General features: G+C 43.1%; 1 protein-coding gene across 3 annotated transcripts in view; it reads left to right on the top strand.

Annotated features, from left to right (window-relative positions):
• The first annotated feature begins 599 nt into the window (after positions 1-599).
• Positions 600-20,642, top strand: part of usp25 (ubiquitin specific peptidase 25) — a 76,886-nt gene continuing 56,843 nt past the window's right edge. For 2 of the 3 annotated variants that reach the window (XM_012957169.3, XM_031896080.1), the window contains exon 1: positions 600-1,010. In XM_012957169.3, coding sequence (XP_012812623.1) covers positions 969-1,010 — 42 coding nt within the window. In that variant the 5' untranslated portion in view covers positions 600-968. 3 annotated transcript variants of the gene reach the window in all.

Raw genomic sequence — 20,642 nt, forward strand, 5'->3', positions numbered from 1 at the left:
GTGTGGTGTCGGCTTTACCTAGTCCTGCCATTTCAGCTGCACATTTATTTTCTTCAAAAACATTTGTACTTGGGTGGAATAATGGCGCCCACACTCTTTTTAAATGCATTAGATTAATAAAGCAATCGCTATACAAAATGTAATGATCACGCAGTGTTGCTGGCAAAGAGATCTTTTTTCTTCTAATTTGGATACTCTCATGTATTGTTAGAAAACCATTTGTTCGGAAGCAGCAGGGAGTTGCACATGGCTGATATACGGCTAAGGCACAATGCAGATAGAGAATAGATATAAAAGAAACGCTTATAAACTAGAGCGTTTGTTTGGAAGTAGGAAGGCGTCATGGCTGACTTCAGAACAGGGGGCGGTGCGTTGGCTGAGAGAGCCGGGCAGAATGAGCACAAACCATCCCGCAGCCCTTAGGAAGAATGGAGGAAAGCTGGCTGTGACGTACTGGATGATGTCGTAGGGTGGAATGCCCAGGATGACGTAGTAGGGAGGAGGAGGATGAATGGGGAAGCTGGGACCTGTCAGGAAAAAGTAAGAGGAAATCGCATAAGTGAAATGGGAGGGGGGAATGGGAGGAGGATAAATGGGGCAGGCGGGACCTGTCAGCACAAAGTAAGGGGAGATCGCATAACTGTTACCAGCAGTGGGGGAGGCGCAATAAAGATTTCTTAGCAATAGAGAGATTTTACAGGGGAAGAGGGCAAGACGCACTTTTTGGCGCATAGATGTCCTAAAATGGACACCGTACTGGGGAGAGACGGGCGGTGGCGGCCGTAGAAGCAGCAGTCGCACTGGGAGCCGGGCACTGTCGGCCTGTGGATATACCATAAGGCTTGGTACATCCCCCCGCAGGCTGCTGGCTCATGATCCCGCCGGGCTGAGCTGATTCGCAGTCACTCGCCAGTTCCCGTCCCGGGATCCCAACAGCAGCGGCAGAAGGAGGAGGATTTATCTGGGCCATGACCGTGGAGCAAAATGTCCTGCAGCAGAACTCCCAGAAGGTAAAGAGCCGCGCTGGCTGCACCCAGGGGCGTAACTACCGGCCAGCAGAGCTGGGGACGGGGCACGGACGGTGGGCTCTTCTGCCTGGAGGTCATCTATCCCTGCCGGGAGCAGTGGCTGGAGAGGGGGAGAGACTGCCGGGATCGTGGAAGATTCTTTTTTGGGAGGGGGGTGGGGTGCTGTCTATGCCTGATATACCGGTGCCTGCATGGCCGTGTGTCCCTGGCTGCCTGCCTTGCACCCTCCTTTGTGCATGTTCATGAGCATTTGTGCGCCCTGCATTCTGCGCCCCTGCGCCCTGCATTCTGCGCCCCTGCGCCCTGCATTCTGCGCCCCTGCGCCCTGCATTCTGCGCCCCGCATTCTGCGCCCCTGTGCCCCGCATTCTGCGCCCCTGCGCCCCGCATTCTGCGCCCCTGCGCCCCGCATTCTGCGCCCCTGCGCCCCGCATTCTGCGCCTCTGCGCCCCTGCGCCCCGCATTCTGCGCCCCTGCGCCCCGCATTCTGCGCCCCTGCGCCCCGCATTCTGCGCCCCTGCGCCCCGCATTCTGCGCCCCTGCGCCCCGCATTCTGCGCCCCTGCGCCCCGCATTCTGCGCCCCTGCGCCCCGCATTCTGCGCCCCTGCGCCCCGCATTCTGCGCCCCTGCGCCCCGCATTCTGCGCCCCTGCGCCCCGCATTCTGCGCCCCTGCGCCCCGCATTCTGCGCCCCTGCGCCCCGCATTCTGCGCCCCTGCGCCCCGCATTCTGCGCCCCTGCGCCCCGCATTCTGCGCCCCTGCGCCCCGCATTCTGCGCCCTGCATTCTGCGCCCCTGCGCCCTGCATTCTGCGCCCCTGCGCCCCGCATTCTGCGCCCCTGCGCCCCGCATTCTGCGCCCCTGCGCCCCGCATTTTGCGCCCCTGCGCCCCGCATTCTGCGCCCCTGCGCCCCGCCCACATGGGCTCTGCACCAAGGCTCACATTTCCAACCAGCTACACTTCTGTGCATATACTAATAGCGCAACAGCCAGGGGAATTCTGGGAGTTGGAGTTCTGTGTGTACAGGTTCCTGTGTCAGGGGCCCCCAAAATCTTAGTGCATCTGTAAGGGCACCTTTCCCTTGCAACAGCTGCTTAACAGCATCTTCCTTGGGTTAGGGGATGCTGGGATTTGTAGTCTTGCAGTATTGCCTATTGGGCATCCAATTTATACCTTCTCCTTGTAGTGACTTATCTTCCAGTAAAGTGGAAGCTTCCTGTCAGAGGCTGTATTTATTGGATACCCAAAATCTTCCTTGGTCTAGTAAACACACCCTTATTGCGCCTATGCTGCTGCTTTATGTAACGCTTGGTTGCCTTCAGCAGCTGCAGACTACAATTCCCAGCATTCACTAACAGTTATAGCTGATATGGCCCGCTGGGAGTTGTGGTTCTGCAGCTACAAGTTATATGTATGTAGCCCCTCTGTATCTTGTCATATAATACATCAGGTCCATATGATTATTAGCAGGATTTCTGCTGGTGTCAAATACCCCCTCGCTCCCTCAGCAAACTGCCAGGCCTTGGCTAATGTGTGCATTCCATCAGTGTCCCTCTATGCAGTGTATATTGCAGTAGCTTTCTGCGTATTAATAAGAATTCACCCCTTTAATGTGTTTGGGTGAATCCAGCCATTTGCCCGTGTTTCCCTACTCATCCCTGGAAGGGGAGACAAGCCTGACCCCAGCCTCTCTCCTGTGGGCTGCCCATAGTACTCAAGCTCCTGGTCTGGAAGCCTAATCCTGGTGCGGAGGGGGTGGGGCACCCCTGTCATTCCCAGTCTGTAGTGGTCTCGGATCAGTGTTACCAGCATCCGCTTAAAGTGTGCAGTTCATGTGGGGGGCTGTTCAGTACATTCAGGGCTGAGTCGAATTCTTTGAAAAGCTAAAGCGGAACATTTTTACAATTCATGACTGGGTGCTGAGTCTGTGCTGCTCACCCAGCACCCGGTTAGGTGCTCTGTCAGTTCATAAATATTTACACCCTTTTGTGTGCGGTTCATTTTGCATAAATTGGAATAATTCTTCCTGAACGCTGCTATGTAGTTCTGCCTTGTGGGAAGGAAAGGCAAGATGCCGGTACATTTCATACCAGTCAGAATGTTTGTTCTGTATTTAAACACCAACATGCCATGCTTCTCTCCGTTACTGGGTAATTCTGCGCATTCAGGTGGAACTGCCATACTATTGTTTCTATCCATTCTTGTGTCTGAAGAAGAAGTCCTGTCTTTTAATGGTTTATGTTCCTCTTTTTTTTTTTTTTTATTCTCTCTAATCCTCTTCTGATGTATAATTTAACCCCCAGTCAGTTGTATTCAAATTATTCTATCAGGTTGATCTAATTGCTCAACGGGGTGCCAAACATATAGTTGGCCTATGGGAGCCCATCAGACAAGGGATTGCATCAATGTTCTGATCTTCAGACCCACCAACAGATATATGGCTGATTTCTGGCCTGATATCGGTCATGTAGGCTATTCATGGGGCCTCATATACTGGTTGATAAACTGCAGAATCAGATTGGAGGGGATTTTTTTTTCCTACTAGAATAACTGCAGTCAATTTGTAACGGTGATGACCCATGGAGCTACTTGTCACAGCTACAGATACAATGCGGATCATTTACTAATAATTGGAACAATGTGTGTATTAGCAGAGGCAATTCTTAGTATTGTCTATGGCAGGGTATTTTTTTGGTGTTTCGCAGTCATTACAAGTAGCTGCTACTAAGTAGCTTTGTGTGTCTTCGCCCTTACTCTTTAGGGAAGTGACACACGGGGAGATTAGTTGCCATGCTACAAATGTCCCCATAATGACATTACACTGGCTAGAATGTAAATCGCCGGTGGGATGGCACACGCGGCGCCGCAATTTGCCTAAAAAGTTTCCTCTCAAGGCGACTTAGGCAAATCGTGGTGCCGCGTATGCCATCCCACCGGGATGGCATTGCAGGGAGATTAGTCGCCTGCGACAATGGAGATTTGTCACAGCGCAACTAATCTCCCCGTGTGCCCGTGCCCTTGCCCTTAGGAGGTGGCAGATGGGAAGATTAGTCGCCTGCAATAAATCTTCACTACTGCAGGTGAAATGCCATCCTAATGGCAACAACATAGATTGCCGATGGGATGGCATATGTGTTGCTTTGTTTTCCAGAGTCACCTGAAGTTGCCTGACAAAGAAGCAACTTGTTTGCAATCCCATCGACAGTTACGTTGTTGCCATTGAGATGGCATTTCTGGAAGATTAGTCGCCTGCGGTTATGAAGATTTATCGCGGATGACCAATCTTCCCATCTGCTCCTCCCTTGTACTTAGCTCACATGTAGTTCAAAACTCTTTGGAAGAGTACTGCGCATGCCCATGCCTGGAAGTCCCACTAAGGCACTGGGGGGTTGCCTGGTAAGATAGTGGTGGCACGACAGAACACTACCCCAGGCTAGTGCACTTGTTAAAGAATTGCAGCACCAGCCCAGTTTATGGGCTTTGGGATGCACAAAATTTAGTTTTCTTATCCTTTATATAAAAAAAGTACATGCTTTTTACATTTGGTGTCAAATTCTGAAAAGTACAGCTTGAGTGAACATTATACGTAACTGCTTTTTGGCTACTCTCACTGCATTAATGCCCGCGGCAACCTCCCTTCACTCCTGTTGAGCCAATGGCTCACTGGGCTGCCCCTCGGCCTTTCCCTACCTGCGTGTTTTTTCCCACAGGTGGATAGAAGCCTACGCACCCTCTTCTGCTGCTCTGTGTTTCTGCACTGATAGGCACAGCGTCAGCGGGCTGTGAGCAGACAAACGGAATCGATGTTGGCGTGGACACACTTTCATTTCCTGGTGTTATCGGCCTTTCAATTATTTGTGTTTTTTCTCCTGCAGTTTTTCTTTTTGAGCATTGACACTTCTTCCTGGTTGGTAGAGTTGTTGAGCCTAGAAACCATGTGTGTTGGTTTGAGTGACAGGCTGACAGATTAGTGGTGATTAATCGCCCCGTGTGTCTTCGCCCTAGGGCTGAACTATAATAGAACCTTTGGTTGGATAGATGTATCTGTCCCACAAAATCTCTTCATGAAACTGCTCAACTCGAGATTTCATGGGGTGTTACAAAATCTGATGAGATAGATGCCAAAGCACGTGAGAATATGCAAGCAGTATAATAGTGTTCTGCTTAGACCTCATTCCATCTCGTCATTTGTTTCACTTGCATTGGGCTGGTGTCATTGATAAACAGCACAGCTGCCTAAAGGTCCCCATACACGTTGATACACCTACGGGTGGGCGATTATCGGGGAGCGTGTAGGCTATAATTCCGAGGAGTTCCATGTCCATATAAAGGCACATGGCCAAAGGCCTTATTTTACAAGAGGGGGTTCATTATTAATTATAATACACAACTTTCAGTGAGTCATGTGACACGAACTACATCACTAAGCACAGTTCTTATGGATATCATTTGCAAGATATTCATGGCTCTTGTGTATTACAAGTTAATAAAAAAGTTAGTTACTTGTAAATGTAATCGAAAAAAGTATTTATGTTCTCTGCACTTCTGGCCCCTGAAACAGTGTAGCAGAAGCCCACTTGCTTGTTTGTCTATTAACTTCTGCTACAATGTCAGAACCAGAGAACAGAAAGGGGTATATAACTACAGCAAGCTTTCATTTAAAGTTCATTTGAAAATAACTTTTAAAACCATTTAATTTTTTAAAATGGAAACTGGAAAGTTGCTCGGAATAACATCACTCCATTGTTCCTTGTGTGCCTTGGCGGCTTTTTCCCCAATGCTTTGTAGTATTTCAGTAATCATCCAAAATTGATTATTGGCTTGGGGTTGAAAGGATTCTTTAGTCATAAAACAATTCTTGTAGGAACCTGTACTTGGTGTCCTCTGGCTGTTGTTGTTTTTCTGCATAATGAAGCTACTCATTTTGCACAGAGCTGTAGGGAGAATGATTTGGGGACAGTGAGCCTCGGCAGTATATCCATTCCTGGCTACACATTTACTAAAAACTTGCACCTATCTACATACCAGGATCTATGTACTGGTGTTCGGCAATGGTGGGCATTTTTATATGATTGCCCCTGCTTGTAGCAGCAGTTGGAATTTTCAGATCCGATTATCATGAATGGAAGTGTCAGGGGATTAGCGCTTGTGCAAGGCAACCTGCTGTGTTTCCCCATTCATAACCGTCAATTACGTTTGCTAAAAATCATTGGCTAGTAGTAATGATGTCTGCAGTCCTGGACCCGCATAATTTAAAGGGCATCTATCGTGTTTATATCTAATTAAATGAATTTTATTCAAGTTTTTTTAAGTTTAGCAACAGTTCAGTTTATTTCATATAATACCTTGGGGTATGAGGATCTTCCAAAAACAGTTCTGCTGAGCTGACAATAAAAACAAAAACTTTGTTATTTCTGTGCTCCTTTAAGAATACCCGTATCTGTATGCTCTGCAAACCTACTGGCACATACAGGTTTATACCATATGTTTTGCTGAAGGCAAGCTGCTGTGAGTCAGGGCCGACTCATACTGCCTGAATGGCTTTGGAATTGTTCAGGAGCCTCAATACACTTGGGCTCTGCACCTTTTTGCAGTAAGCATGTCTGTATTGGTATAGGATCCCTACAGAGATCCCTTATTCGGAAAGCTGTTATCCCGAAAGCTTTGAATTATGGGAAGTTCGTGTTCTGTAAGACACATTTTAAGCAAACAATTTTGATATTTAAAAAAAAATTCCTTTTTTTCTGTAATGATAAAACAGGACCTTGTACTTGATGGTAACTAAGCTGCTCAATCCCCTATTGGTGGCAAAACAATCCTACTGGGTTTATCTACTGCAGGGATCCTCAACCTTTTTTACCCGTGAGCCACATTCAAATGTAAAAAGACTCGGGGAGCAACACAAGCATACAACATGTTCCTGGGGGTGCTAAATAAGGACTATTATTGGCTATTTGGTAGCCCCTATGTGCACTTGCAGCCTACAGGATACTCTGGCAGTACATCTGGTTTTAATGCCTCCAAGCCAAGAATTCAAAAATAAGCACCTGCTTTGCTCACAAGCCACTGGTTGGGGATCACTGATTTACTGTTTACATTTTTTTTTAGCAGACTTAGGGTATGATGATCCAATTTACAGACAAATCTGGAGAACCCCAGGTTCCAAGCCTTTTGGATAATAGATCTTATACCTGTATAAGTAAAACAACTTTCATGGACAAGGACTTGCATGCACAATAATGCTTAATTGTGATTGTAATCTATTACATCTATTTTAATATTAATCGATGTATAAAAATATTTTACTTGCAATCAGCACATAGCCGATCCTATTAAAATTGTAGTTTTCTTTGAGCAGATAAATGTATTGAACTTACATGTGTTGTGGGGCGATTGGCATTAAAACTTCTGGCAACCCCCAGCCCAGATTTATACTGATATTGTCTAAAACAAGCCAGGCAAATCCTGAGAGCCAAGGCTACTAACATTGCACTCCTGATTCCTAACTCTGTCAGTGGGCATAACTACCCATGGCTCTGATGGCATTCTCTGCTGTTTCCAAGATTGTCTCTTTGGCTCCTCACATGAATGGTTTCTGTTACAGAGATTATTCTTTAGCTGGTAAACAGCTGTCCTGTTGGTATAAACCCTTTAAGGGCTGTAGGTTGAGTGTATCTCTTTGGCTACTGAAGGCCAGGACCAGTGCCCTTGCCCCTGTTTGGCTATCTCACACCAGGCACTGGAAACAATGCCAACAAGTATAGCAGCTACCAATCTTGCCCCTCAATTCTTACTAATGAGGTCCAGTACGAGGGAGCAGGGCTCTTCTTGAGAGCCTTATTGAAACAGTTGGGAATGGGGCCCTGAGCATGGGCCCTATATTCTGTATTTGGCTTTACTTCTATAGTTTGAAGTAGGTAGTATCCCCACTACAAGGGACAAAATTCTCAGTGTAACACTAGCATAAAGAGTAGAAATAACTGATTGCCGATTAAAAACATTTAGGGTTTCTTGGCATTTAAAGGGGAACAAAAGCCTCCAAGAACAACCCCCTGTATTTTAAGCCCTTGTTCTGATGCCACATTTGGAAAATCATTATTGATATTTTCTTTGCCCTTTTAATTAGTGTAGGAGACATTTAGAAAGGTTAAAGGAACAGTAACACCAAAAAATTAAAGAGTTTTAAAGTGAATGAAATATAATGTACTGTTGCCCTGCACTGGTAAAAGTTGTGTGTTTGCTACAGTAACTCTACTATAGTTTATATAATAAGCTGCTGTGTAGCCATGGGGGCAGCCATTCAAGCTGGAAAAAAGGAGAAAAGGCACAGGTTACATAGCAGATAACAGATAAAACACTATTGTATTCTACAGAGCTTATCAGTTATCTGCTAAGTGCCTGTGCCTTTTCTCCTTCGAATGGCTGCCCCCATGGCTACATAGCAGCTTATTTATATAAACCATAGTAGTGTTTCTGAGGCAAAACACCAGTTGTACCAGTGCAGGGCAGCAGTACATTATATTGGAATTTCTTTCATACACTTGAATTTTTTGGTGTTACTGTTCCTTTAAAACAGATCAAAACAACCGTATAGGTATAATGCATGGTGGAGATAGAGAGCTTCTTATCACCAATAAAAAGGTTAATTACATATACAAGGATTGCTACTGCATTAAATGTTAATTACAAGGTAACCAGATGTCTTATGTAACCAGCACTTTATCATTAGTTTCATAGGATTATTTTCAGCACCCTCTCCCGTAAAAAAGCACTTATTTTCAAAGGAATTCTTTCCTGAAACATTCTTTTGGTTTGATCAGTTGAGAGGAGGTCTCTGGAGACTGACATTTTTACAACGTAAAATAACAGTGATGGAACTACGGATAATTATTTCCAGACACCCCCGGCTATTTTAAAGTAAACAACACTTTTCTGACTGTTAGTGCTCCTTACTTGGTACTTATTAGGCACTATGTGCCTGACCATATAAATAGTCCACTCTATTAAGTTGATGCGGTCCCCGAACCGACTGCCCCATGGCTGCAAATGTAATTCGATCGTTTGGCCCCAGGGCCAAACGATCGTATTATTTTTTTTTTTTTAGCTACTTGCTACCCGATATCGCCCACCCGTAGGTGGGGATATCGGGTGAAGATCCACTCGCTTTGCGACATTGCCAAGCGAGCAGATCTTATAGTGTATGGGAACCTTTAGTCTTCTGAAGGAGTTCTTTTATACAGGTACAGGACATGTTATCCAGGATGCTCCGGATCTGGAGTTTTCCAGATAAGGCGTCTTTCCGTAATTTGGATCTCCATACCTTAAATCTACTAAAAACTATCAATTAAGCATTAATTAAACCCAAAGGATTGTTTTGCCTCCAATATGGATATATTTTATTTTAGTTGGTATTTTGTTGTTGTTGTTGAACAGGAAATCATTTTTAAAAATCCGAATTATTTGATAAAAATGGTGTCCATGGGAAACTCCGTTCAGAGCTTTCTAGCTAACAGGTTTCTGAATAACTGATCCACACTACCTGTAACAGTAACGAAATTCCTGAAGTATCTCTCTGAGCACCTACAGCTTATGCTGCTGACTTGCAGGCCATACCACCTTGATTTCTAACAGCCTTAAGGTTCAAACCGAATCTTTTAGAGCCAACCACAGTATAAAAATCTGGATAATTTGAGGAAAACTGCTTGTAGATTTCAATGGAATAATATGAAGGGGTGAATACATTTGGATTTGGATGTCTGACCGTGGACCTAACTGGCTTCTCACACAGCTACATCCCAGAGCTCTTTGTTGGTTTCCTGATCTCCGATCTCTGCGATTGGAAGGTTTAGCGTGTTGTGAATATTAGGTGAACATCAAAAAATATCCCAGTAAGTATGCACTATTAAAATGAAATATTATATGGTGGCATTTTGTATTACAGGCATCCTGCGGCATGTCACTGCTTTCAGAATGAATCGGCGAAAAATGGCCTATGTTCAAGCGTTTTATATGCAGAACTCTGCTGGGCACTCGCTTCATTAATTTAACAAGCGATGATGGTCAATTGGGGTGTTTTGACTGTTTTTTTCACTAGAGGGAAGTGGTAGTGAAAACATTGGTTTAAGTAGCAAGGTTGTGGGCAAGTTCAAGGATTGCTCTTCATGGGAGATTTAAATATCCCTGAAAATATTGTGCTCGCATCAAAGTGATACTGACAAATATGGAAGCCTCCTTATAGAGGAACATTGTGGATCAGATAGGTAATGTAAAAGCATTGGGCAAATTTATAAAAAGCATGCAAAGACAATGTTATGATATACAGTGGTGTGAAAAACTATTTGCCCCCTTCCTGATTTCTTATTCTTTTGCATGTTTGTCACACTTAAATGTTTCTGCTCATCAAAAACCGTTAATTATTAGTCAAAGATAACATAATTGAACACAAAATGCAGTTTTTAAATGAAGGTTTACGTTATTAAGGGAGAAAAAAAACTCCAAATCTACATGGCCCTGTGTGAAAAAGTGATTGCCCCCCTTGTTAAAAATAACTTAACTGTGGTTTATCAATTTCAATTTTCAATTTCAATATCAATTTCTGTAGTCACCCCCAGGCCTGATTACTGCCACACCTGTTTCAATCAAGAAATCACTTAAATAGGAGCTACCTGACACAGAGAAGTAGACCAAAAGCACCTCAAAAGCTAGACATCATGCCAAGATCCAAAGAAATTGAGGAACAAATGAGAACAAAAGTAATTGAGATCTATCAGTCTGGTAAAGGTTATAAAGCCATTTCTAAAGCTTTGGGACTCCAGCGAACCACAGTGAGAGCCATTATCCACAAATGGCAAAAACATGGAACAGTGGTGAACCTTCCCAGGAGTGGCCGGCCGACCAAAATTACCCCAAGAGACAACTCATCCGAGAGGCCACAAAAGACCCCAGGACAACATCTAAAGAACTGCAGGCCTCACTTGCCTCAATTAAGGTCAGTGTTCACGACTCCACCATAAGAAAGAGACTGGGCAAAAACGGCCTGCATGGCAGATTTCCAAGGCGCAAACCACTTTTAAGCAAAAAGAACATTTATGGCTCGTCTCAATTTTGCTAAAAAACATCTCAATGATTGCCAAGACTTTTGGGAAAATATCTTGTGGACCGACGAGACAAAAGTTGAACTTTTTGGAAGGTGCGTGTCCCGTTACATCTGGCGTAAAAGTAACACAGCATTTCAGAAAAAGAACATCATACCAACAGTAAAATATGGTGGTGGTAGTGTGATGGTCTGGAGTTGTTTTGCTGCTTCAGGACCTGGAAGGCTTGCTGTGATAGATGGAACCATGAATTCTACTGTCTACCAAAAAATCCTGAAGGAGAATATCCGGCCATCTGTTCGTCAACTCAAGCTGAAGCGATCTTGGGTGCTGCAGCAGGACAATGACCCAAAACACACCAGCAAATCCACCTCTGAATGGCTGAAGAAAAACAAAATGAAGACTTTGGAGTGGCCTAGTCAAAGTCCTGACCTGAATCCTATTGAGATGTTGTGGCATGACCTTAAAAAGGCGGTTCATGCTAGAAAACCCTCAAATAAAGCTGAATTACAACAATTCTGCAAAGATGAGTGGGCCAAAATTCCTCCAGAGCGCAGTAAAAGACTCGTTTCAAGTTATCGTAAATGCTTGATTGCAGTTTTGCTGCTAAGGGTGGCCCAACCAGTTATTAGGTTCAGGGGGCAATTACTTTTTCACACAGGGCCATGTAGGTTTGGATTTTTTTTCTCCCTAAATAATAAAAACCCTCATTTAAAAACTGCATTTTGTGTTTACTTGTGTTATCTTTGACTAATAGTTAAATGTGTTTGATGATCAGAAACATTTTGTGTGACAAACATGCAAAAGAATAAGAAATCAGGAAGGGGGCAAATAGTTTTTCACACCACTGTATGTAAAAAGGTATAATTTCTGATGTCAGTATCCCTAAAAATCTCATGGAGGGCCAAATGAGTGGAGTCTACAGTTTATTTGCTGTACCAAAAAAGGGTTTTTGCAAGGAAATTAGGGTGTGTTTATGTTCAATGTGGCAGTACCACTTAAAAATACTATTACACGTTCCTATAGATAAGAGTAGCATTGGTACACTAGCTTTTAAGATTCACTATACTGTTTTTTTTTTTTACATTTGGGTCTTTTTGCCATCACTTTCCCCACCAGTACCTTAGTTTTGTGAGAAACAAGATTTGAGTGTGGCTGGTATATAGGGGGTGCTGGTGAGAGAAACTTAAATTCACATGTCTGAAATTAGGCAAAATGGGCATTAAGCTGACCATATATGTAAAGATCGAACTTTTGGTGAGGCGACCAAATGAGATGATCTTTTACTGATATGTCCACCTTGAGGTAGGTGAAATTGGGCTGATCCCATCGTTTGGCTCAAGGGCCAAATGTTCAGGCACAATGCAGTACAAGCAGGCCATCTGGGCGAGGGCTGTCCAACGATCTGTCATCTCGCCTTATTGGGATTTTTAAACCTACACAATCAACATCTGCCCGATTTTTGTCTGGAGTCAGGGAGGCCCCTCAGAGTCAATAATCTGCTGACATGGTTTTTGGCAGCTATTATGGGCCCATCTATGGCCACAATTAGTTCTAGTTTACTGTAAAATGCGATAAAGAGCAAATTGTGAACAGCTAACTGGACAGCATTGTTTTGTAGTGAATGAAGTTCATTTTTGTTCTGTGAGGAGAGATTACTGTTAAGTTTAGGCTGCAGTGCTGGAAAGGTTAACTGAATTATGTGTTTGGCACTGACAAGGGAATAGATGAATATGAAATCCTGTAATACATAGTATAGAAGAACAGGTGGGTTGTTACTGGATCAGCCCATGCACATGAGAGCTGGCAAGGCAAAGCATATTTTAGATACAAAATGGCATCTAACATGACAAATAAAAAATGTCTGAGGAGTCTCATGTAACTTTGGTGACATAGGAGTCTCCTCCTCTTGGCAGCACAGTGCTTAAAAGATGAACTGACCCATACACTTGGCACACAACCTGAACTCTTTGTTGGTTGCAAAACAAAGGTATTGCATGTGCAAAAAAGTGTTTTGCTTGGTATTCCATTCTTGTGCAGTGTATGCATGTGGTGTGTGGGTCTCGTTCAAGGTCCTCATTTAAAGGCCACAGTATCAGTGCGGCACCGGCCGTGATGCCTCAGACAGCAGTCTGTGGCGAGTCACTAAAAACTGTCTCCGGTAACTTTAAGAGTGGATCCATTTGAAATTAGAGGGCACAATTGCTGTTAAAAACCCATGCAGCTAAAGCAGGGATCCCCAACCTTTTTCACCTGTGAGCAACATTTCAATAAAAAAAAAACCAAGCTGGGGAGCAACACAAGCACAAAAACTCTCCTAGTAGGTGACCAATAAGGTGACTCAGATTGGTTAATTAGTGGCCCAATGTGGAGTGGCAGACTACTAGAGGCTCTGTTTAGCAGTACACATGGTCTTTATGCCTCCAAATCATGTCTGCAAGTCAGAAATTTAAAAATGGGCACCAACTTTGAAGCCACTGGGAGCAACATCCAAGGGGTTGGTGAACAACATGTTGCTCATGAGCCACTGGTTGGGGATCAGTGCGCTAAAGCGTACTTTGATTTAATTCTGTAAATGGTAGGGCACCGCAGGGGCACTGGCAGTTAGGGAATTAAACAAGAGCCGCTTCCACTCTTTTCTGTCTTCTGTTCCAATCGTTTGGACTATTGGTGTAAATGAACGGAACAATTTTTAAGGTGGCCTGAGCATGACCACTTGTACAGTATCTCTCATGCTTAGACCATGCCGATGGCTAGTTTCCTAATATGTGAATGACAATTGGCACATAGAGGGATTGGGGGTTTCTTGGCCAGCTGAATTAGGACAAGCATAGTCTGTAAATAGGCCTTTAGTAGGTATGGGAAATGCAGAATAATTAACAAAAGGAAACGTCTCCAAGAGACACGGATTGATCAGATTGTCAGTATTGTTCCTTATGTTGAAATTAGCTTCATCCTGGTTTTAAACTCTAGCTACTGACTGTGTTAGAGGTTTGGAATACATCTCTGTGCTGGGAGTGTTATGTAGAATGTTTTCCTAGGTGTGTTATTCTGGAAACGGGAGTTGGCAGAGGTGCCAAGAGTCCCAGCCTTGTTTGTATGGGAACTAAATGCCAAATCTAAAAGATTGAGAGGCTACTGATGATGAATGGTTATGAAAGATAAACAAACTGGAACACATACGTACAAAGCTATTCATAACTTTGTCTTTAAAGTAAGAAAGTAGGAAAAATCACTTACAGGTATAACAGAGCAAACACAAGGAAGGTGCCCTGCTTAAAATGGCCAACAATACGAGGAAATAGTTTTTATTTAATGAAACTATACCCCCAGAATGAATACTTAACCAGCAGATTTATATTATGTGACCTATTAAAGAATCTCTCCAAACTGGAATATATACTGGAATGCACATTAAGTGGCTGATGGGGCCTAGCATGTATGTGTGCCTTGGCTTGTTTGTGTGCACTGTGAATAGTATGATGCCAGGGGGGCGGCCATTAATTCTCAAAATGGGAATTTTTTTATTTAGGATTACCCAATAGCACATACTACTAAAAAAGTATATTTTGATAAAAAATGATTTATTTAGATGATGCAAGATTTTACATATTTTTAGAAAGACCTACATTGGTTGGTTGTATAGTTTTCCTTTAAGAGTGAGTGCAATTCCCTTGGCTGGCACCTCCCACTTGTCCCCATCTATCTTATCCACGGCCTTTTCATTATGTCCCAGATTGTTGTCTTTCTTATGTCATACTGCATCATAGTAGCCCCTCAACAGCAACTTGTTTTCCTATAGCCTAACCCAGCAGAGGCTTAGGTTTACTAAATAATACACTTTTCTGGAGGCAGTTTATCAAATAATTATATTTTATGGAATGTGTTTTTATGAACTGAAATAAATGTAATTTTCTATCTTTTATCTCTGTATTAAGAGTCAGGTGTGCAGTTACTGTAGATTTAAACAAAGATTTAGCCAGCTGAAATTGCCTTGGCTACTTCCGTAGACCTGGTAGATTTCTTGTGTAAAGACTATAGAAAACCTTAAATAGAAAAGATTAACTCTTGAGGTATTGACAGCATAACCTTGTTAAAGTCTTTTGCTGTATAATATACATTGCAAACACATTCTTTTATGTTTGGGTAATAATATTGTGTAAAGAAACCATTTTGGTTCGCAGTTTTGTAGTAATCAGTTTGAAAGACTGAAGTGATAAATAATTCCTTTGCGACTTCAAATGGGCAACCGGACGAGTGCCTGGATCAACACTGCGCCAAGAGTATTCATATCAGTAACCTTGGTTTCTCATTTGCTATGAATGCATTCAGCGCTTTGAAGGTGGCCACATGAAGCTCCAGGGAGGTCCCTTTTTTTTTTTTTTCAAAAAAAAAAAAAAAAAAAAAAAAGACCTTGGTGGAGTGCCTGGAGTAGCAGTCTTTAATACAGATATAACATGACTTCCATACCTGGGGTACATACAATAGGAGTAAGTTTTTTTTTTTTTTTTTTTTTTACTTCTAGAAAATGAACAGTATTCCCCCCCTCTTTGGATTCAAATAGTCTTAAGCACTTTCTTCTCCTTTTACACTTGGGTAAGCTTTTAGGTCATTGTTAAGACAATGTGAAAAAGATTCCATCATAGGAGTTATGGAAACTCTGCAGCTTGTTTCCTATTAAGTGGCTCTGAGTGTGATCACAGGGGACGTATTCTGTGCATGAAGTGCTGACCCAGCTATTCTCCAGTGTCAAGCCAACTGTCGTACATATAAACATCCGTGCTGTGAATCTGTCGATGGTGCTCCTATATAGGGTAGGGATGCACTGAATCCAGGATTTGGTTCAGGATTCAGCCTTTCTTGGCAGGGTTAGGATTTGGCTGAATCCAAATGCCTGGCTGAACCAAATCCTTAAAATCGCATGACTTTTGTTCAAAAAAGTAACTTCTATTGAACCCTTCAGTAGCCTAATTTGCATATGTAAATTAGGATTCTGATGTGGTTTGGTATGCGACCAAATCTTTTACAAAGGATTCGGGGTTCAGCCAAATCCAACAATAGTGGATTTGGTGCATCCCTACTATAGGGTACAGTAACTTGCAGATCTCACTCCCTTGGAATGGTAAGTTAGGTTTGCCCTTTGCAGGCTTGTTCAGTTGTTGGGTTTGAATTTTTATGAATTTGTGGTACCCTTATGCCTTCCGGCAGATTTGGTTTTGCGGGGTCAATACGTAAACTTGATCTAGCTGAACATGTTAGGTAGGGAGTGCTATCACCTGTCTGACTTTGAACAAGGAACTTGTTGAGTGTTTTTTCCACCCAATCATTGCCCGGGCAATTTACCTGGATTCTCTGATCACCGATTTCAGTAGCAATCACCAACTCTCCCAGGTTCACTTGAGGATTATTTCAGACAGTTGTCTGACCAGTCCAAGCAATTTGCATTTCAATTAAGGAGTAGCCGCATTTACTAAGGCCCAAACAAGCCCCCCACCAGCCCAATACTTGGCAGAGACCGGGTCTATGGCATCTTAGAGCAGCCCCTCTGATATTTGGCAGAATCCACATATTTCCAGTCTGGGCCTGAACATGAGTAGCACTTGTAAAGGATTGTTGGTGCTTTGGCCAACAGATATTGTTTTAGATAATAAGGTTTCATGTGATATTGTGACCATGTTCCAGTAATTCAGTGATCCCCAACCAGTGGCTCGTGAGCAACATGTTGCTCACCGACCCCTTGGATGTTGCTCTCAGTGCCCCCAAACCAGGTAGTTATTTTTGAATTCCAGACTTGGTGGCAAGATTAGGTTGAATAAAACAAAATTTACTACCAAATAAAGCCTTCTGTAAGCTGATAGTGTGCATAGAGGCTACCCAGTAGTCAATCTTAGCCCTTATTTGGCACCTCCATTAACATTTATGATGCTTGTGTTGCTCTCCAAGTCTTTTTACATTTGACTGTGGCTCATGAGTAAGAAAGGTTAGGGACCCCTGCAGTAATGTATGATCAATTTGACTAGAGAAACGGTAGTAGCAAGGTTGCGTGTCCCTGTCTTGTTCCCAATTACTGTCTATAACCTAAAGACTTCTATGTTTTGTAGGGAAGATTGGTTGGCTGACTGGCTATTCGTGTAAGGATCCATTGTCCTTTATGTCCAAACATTAGTTTACAACCAATTCCTTGTTGGTTATACAATTATATGTATGGCTGCCTTTAGAGCCCCATAATACATAACTGTAGGTTGTGTAGGAACTTTTTTATACTTCAGAACCATTTGTATCAATATTCTGAGTGTTTTCGGTGTATCTACAGCACAGTATAAAATGGCTGGGCAAGGAATGGCTTGGGGAGACCCTGAACGTTAAATTTAGGTTTTAGTGTCTTTAGGCCAATCTTCTTTATTCCGCAGAACAAGACTGGGAAAAGAACAGTTAAATATTAGAGCAGCTACTGAATGCTGTAATAAGTGCTCTTGGGCTGGGAACATTCAGATAAGCAGAATGTCCTTTCTGAATTGCTCTGTGAGTCAGGTGCTCACTTGTTTTGGGTTTTCATTTATTTTCCAAACAAAAGAGGAGATAAAACAAAAAATGTTCTGCTTATCTTTCAGGATTCCTCTGCATTGCACTGCAAATCACTTATTTAGCAAAGCGTGACAAACACACTTGTACACCGCATAGCATGAATCCTTATAAATGTCTCACCCCCCTGGGCAATGTTAACTCCACCCCATGCATCACTGCTGTTTATTGCTGTATAATAAGCCAGCCCGCTAGGCACCATTAATGTAGATCTTATGGCTCACAGGCTGGGCATCACTCTGCCCATCTTATTCACCCGTTGAACATCACCCTATCTGTATCCTGTGCCGGCCCCACAGGCTGCGTGCCTCTGTACAGTAGACGGGCTTTTCGGGAGTGCATTGTGCATCTGTGTAAGAAACAGTGTCCAGCGCTGCCAGGGCTTATTTCATAGACATGTATGCAAGTGTCTTTTTAATGCTCTTGGCAAAAGTGTGTTGTGTCTATTGACCCAATCCCATAAGGCAGTGGCTCAAAGCAACATGTTGTTCCCTAACCCCTTTTCATTTTGCTCCCAGTGGCCTCAAAGCAGGTGCTTATCTTTTAATTTTTGGCAAGTTTTGGAGGCAGTGAGGCTGTGGAATGCCCTTCCTAGTGATGTGGTAATGGCAGACTCTGTTAATGCCTATAAGAGGGGCCTGGATGAGTTTTTGAACAAGCAGAATATCCAAGGCTATTGTGATACTAATATCTACAGTTAGTATTACTGGTTGTATATATAGTTTATGTATGTGAGTGTATAGATTGGTTAGTATAGGTTGTGTGCTGGGTTTACTCGGATGGGTTGAACTTGATGGACAATGGTCTTTTTTCAACCCTATGTAACTATGTATGTAACTAAGTAACTATATGGACAATGCATACTGCAAAACAGAGTCTTCTGTAGTCTGCCAGTCACCCCCTAAGAACATTTTTTTATGCTTGCTTTGCTCACTAACTGTTTTTTTGTATGTTAATGTTGCTCACGGATAAAAAATGTTGGGGACTTCTGCTATAAGGGAACACCTGAAATTGTCAGGTCCAGGCTAATTGTAACTGTAGTTTTTCCCCATTGGTCTGTGCATAAAACTCTCTGGGCTCTTTGAGTTTAGGTGTCTGAGTGCGCAGTTGGACAAGGCCAACTCTAGCTGAACCCCAGTGTCTATCAGCACGAGATCCGTGGCTGAGAATATGCAGGTCAGGATTTCTGTAGGAAAATACCAACTAGGATAGGACAGAGTTTGGGAAGTATAAAAGGGAGTTTGGCTGAGTAATAATATCCGTATCTATAACTGATGTCCACTATAAACTGGAAGCATGTGGATATATATTGATATAGTCGGTGCACTAGGGGCTTCTTACAGAGGATCATTCTGTCGGATAAAGAACACTCCCTGCAGTGTTGCTTAGACCAAGCCGTGCCCTATGTATTATTAAATCAAATTTACGTTCTTCTCTTTTGGCTCTGTTCTAGTGTGAAAGTGCAGTGTTTCCTTTGGCTACCTTGCTAACAGAGAATATGTGTGGGATGTTGTATCCAAGTTACCACTGTGTGTGTGCAGGAAATCCTGCCTTGTAATGGAATTTCTGCATATTCATGAATCTCTCTTGGTCAGCCGTGTGACCTGGCACGGGCAAATGTCACTTCCTGTACGGACTGTACATGCACGTTGCTAAGCAACTGGGGCAATACCAGTGAAACTATTACACTGGTGTGGGGGGTGGGGGTTATAAGGCAGAATGAGAGCAAAGCTTTAGTACCCTGCAGAGATGCCTTATTGAATTTATTTAGATTTTTTATTGTTTGCATAGTGTATCTTTACAGTTTGTGCCATTTCATGGGATTATTATCCTTGTTCATATAGAAGTCTTCATCATTTAAGTGTAATTGTACTGCTGTCAAACTTGTTTGCCTTACTGGATTGATGACCCACTATATCAGGGGTCCCAAAACTATTTTTCCTTGAGCTACATTTATATGTAAAGATAGTTTGGGAGCAACACAAGCATTAATACTGGGGTATAGTATAAACGATGCATACAAACCAGAAGGTATAGAGAGTTACACCCAGGGAATGCCTATTTACATCCCTCTGGCTTAGAAGGAATGTCAGTACATTATGTTGGTACAAACTAGGGGAAGGCCATCTCCCATAGACTCCATTTTGATTAAATAATTCTAATCTTTTAAAAATTACTTCCTTTTTCTCTGCAATAAAACAGTACCTTGTACTTGATCCCAGTTAAGATATAATGAACCCTTTTTGGGTGCAAAACAATCCTATTGGGTTTATTTAATATTTATTTAGTGGAGTTAAGGTATGGTGATCCAAATTATGGAAAGACCCCTTCTCTGGAAAACCCTAGGTCCTGAGCATCTTCATAATAGATCTTATACCTGTATGTGCTCACCCTCTGCCAATTATGGTGGGTGAGCCTTGGGTGTAAAATGACTGAGGTTGTGGGCAGTTATAAATGAGTCTAGGTTAGGGTGAAAAGATCACTCAGGGACATGTCTAAAAAAAAATTCAGCTATCAGGGCCGAATTGATTGCAGTTTTAAATACAATTTGTACTGCCCTGCAACATGTATCTATAAGATCTGTCCCTGAATTTTCAAGTGATCAGATACAGTATAGTAAATATGGTAAAGGTGGACATGCACGCTAAGATCTGCTTGCTTGGCGAGGTTGTCAAGCGAGCAGATCTTCTGATATTCCCATCTGCGGGTGGGCGATGCTGGGCTAATTAGGTCCCAGGTCCAAACAATCTAATTAGAATGACGGGTATAGGTGCAGTCGGTTCGGGGACCGCATCAACGAGCCGATGCTGTCCCTGATCAGACAAAAAATCAAACCTGCCCGATTGAGATCTGCCCAATTTCAGACTACATGTCGGTCAGGGAGACCAGTTGTTAGTGCCCATCGGTCTAAGGGGCCGATATCGGCAGCTAGAATCAT

The sequence above is a fragment of the Xenopus tropicalis genome, chromosome 2 (assembly GCF_000004195.4).
Source record: "Xenopus tropicalis strain Nigerian chromosome 2, UCB_Xtro_10.0, whole genome shotgun sequence".
Taxonomy (NCBI): Eukaryota; Metazoa; Chordata; class Amphibia; order Anura; family Pipidae; genus Xenopus; species Xenopus tropicalis.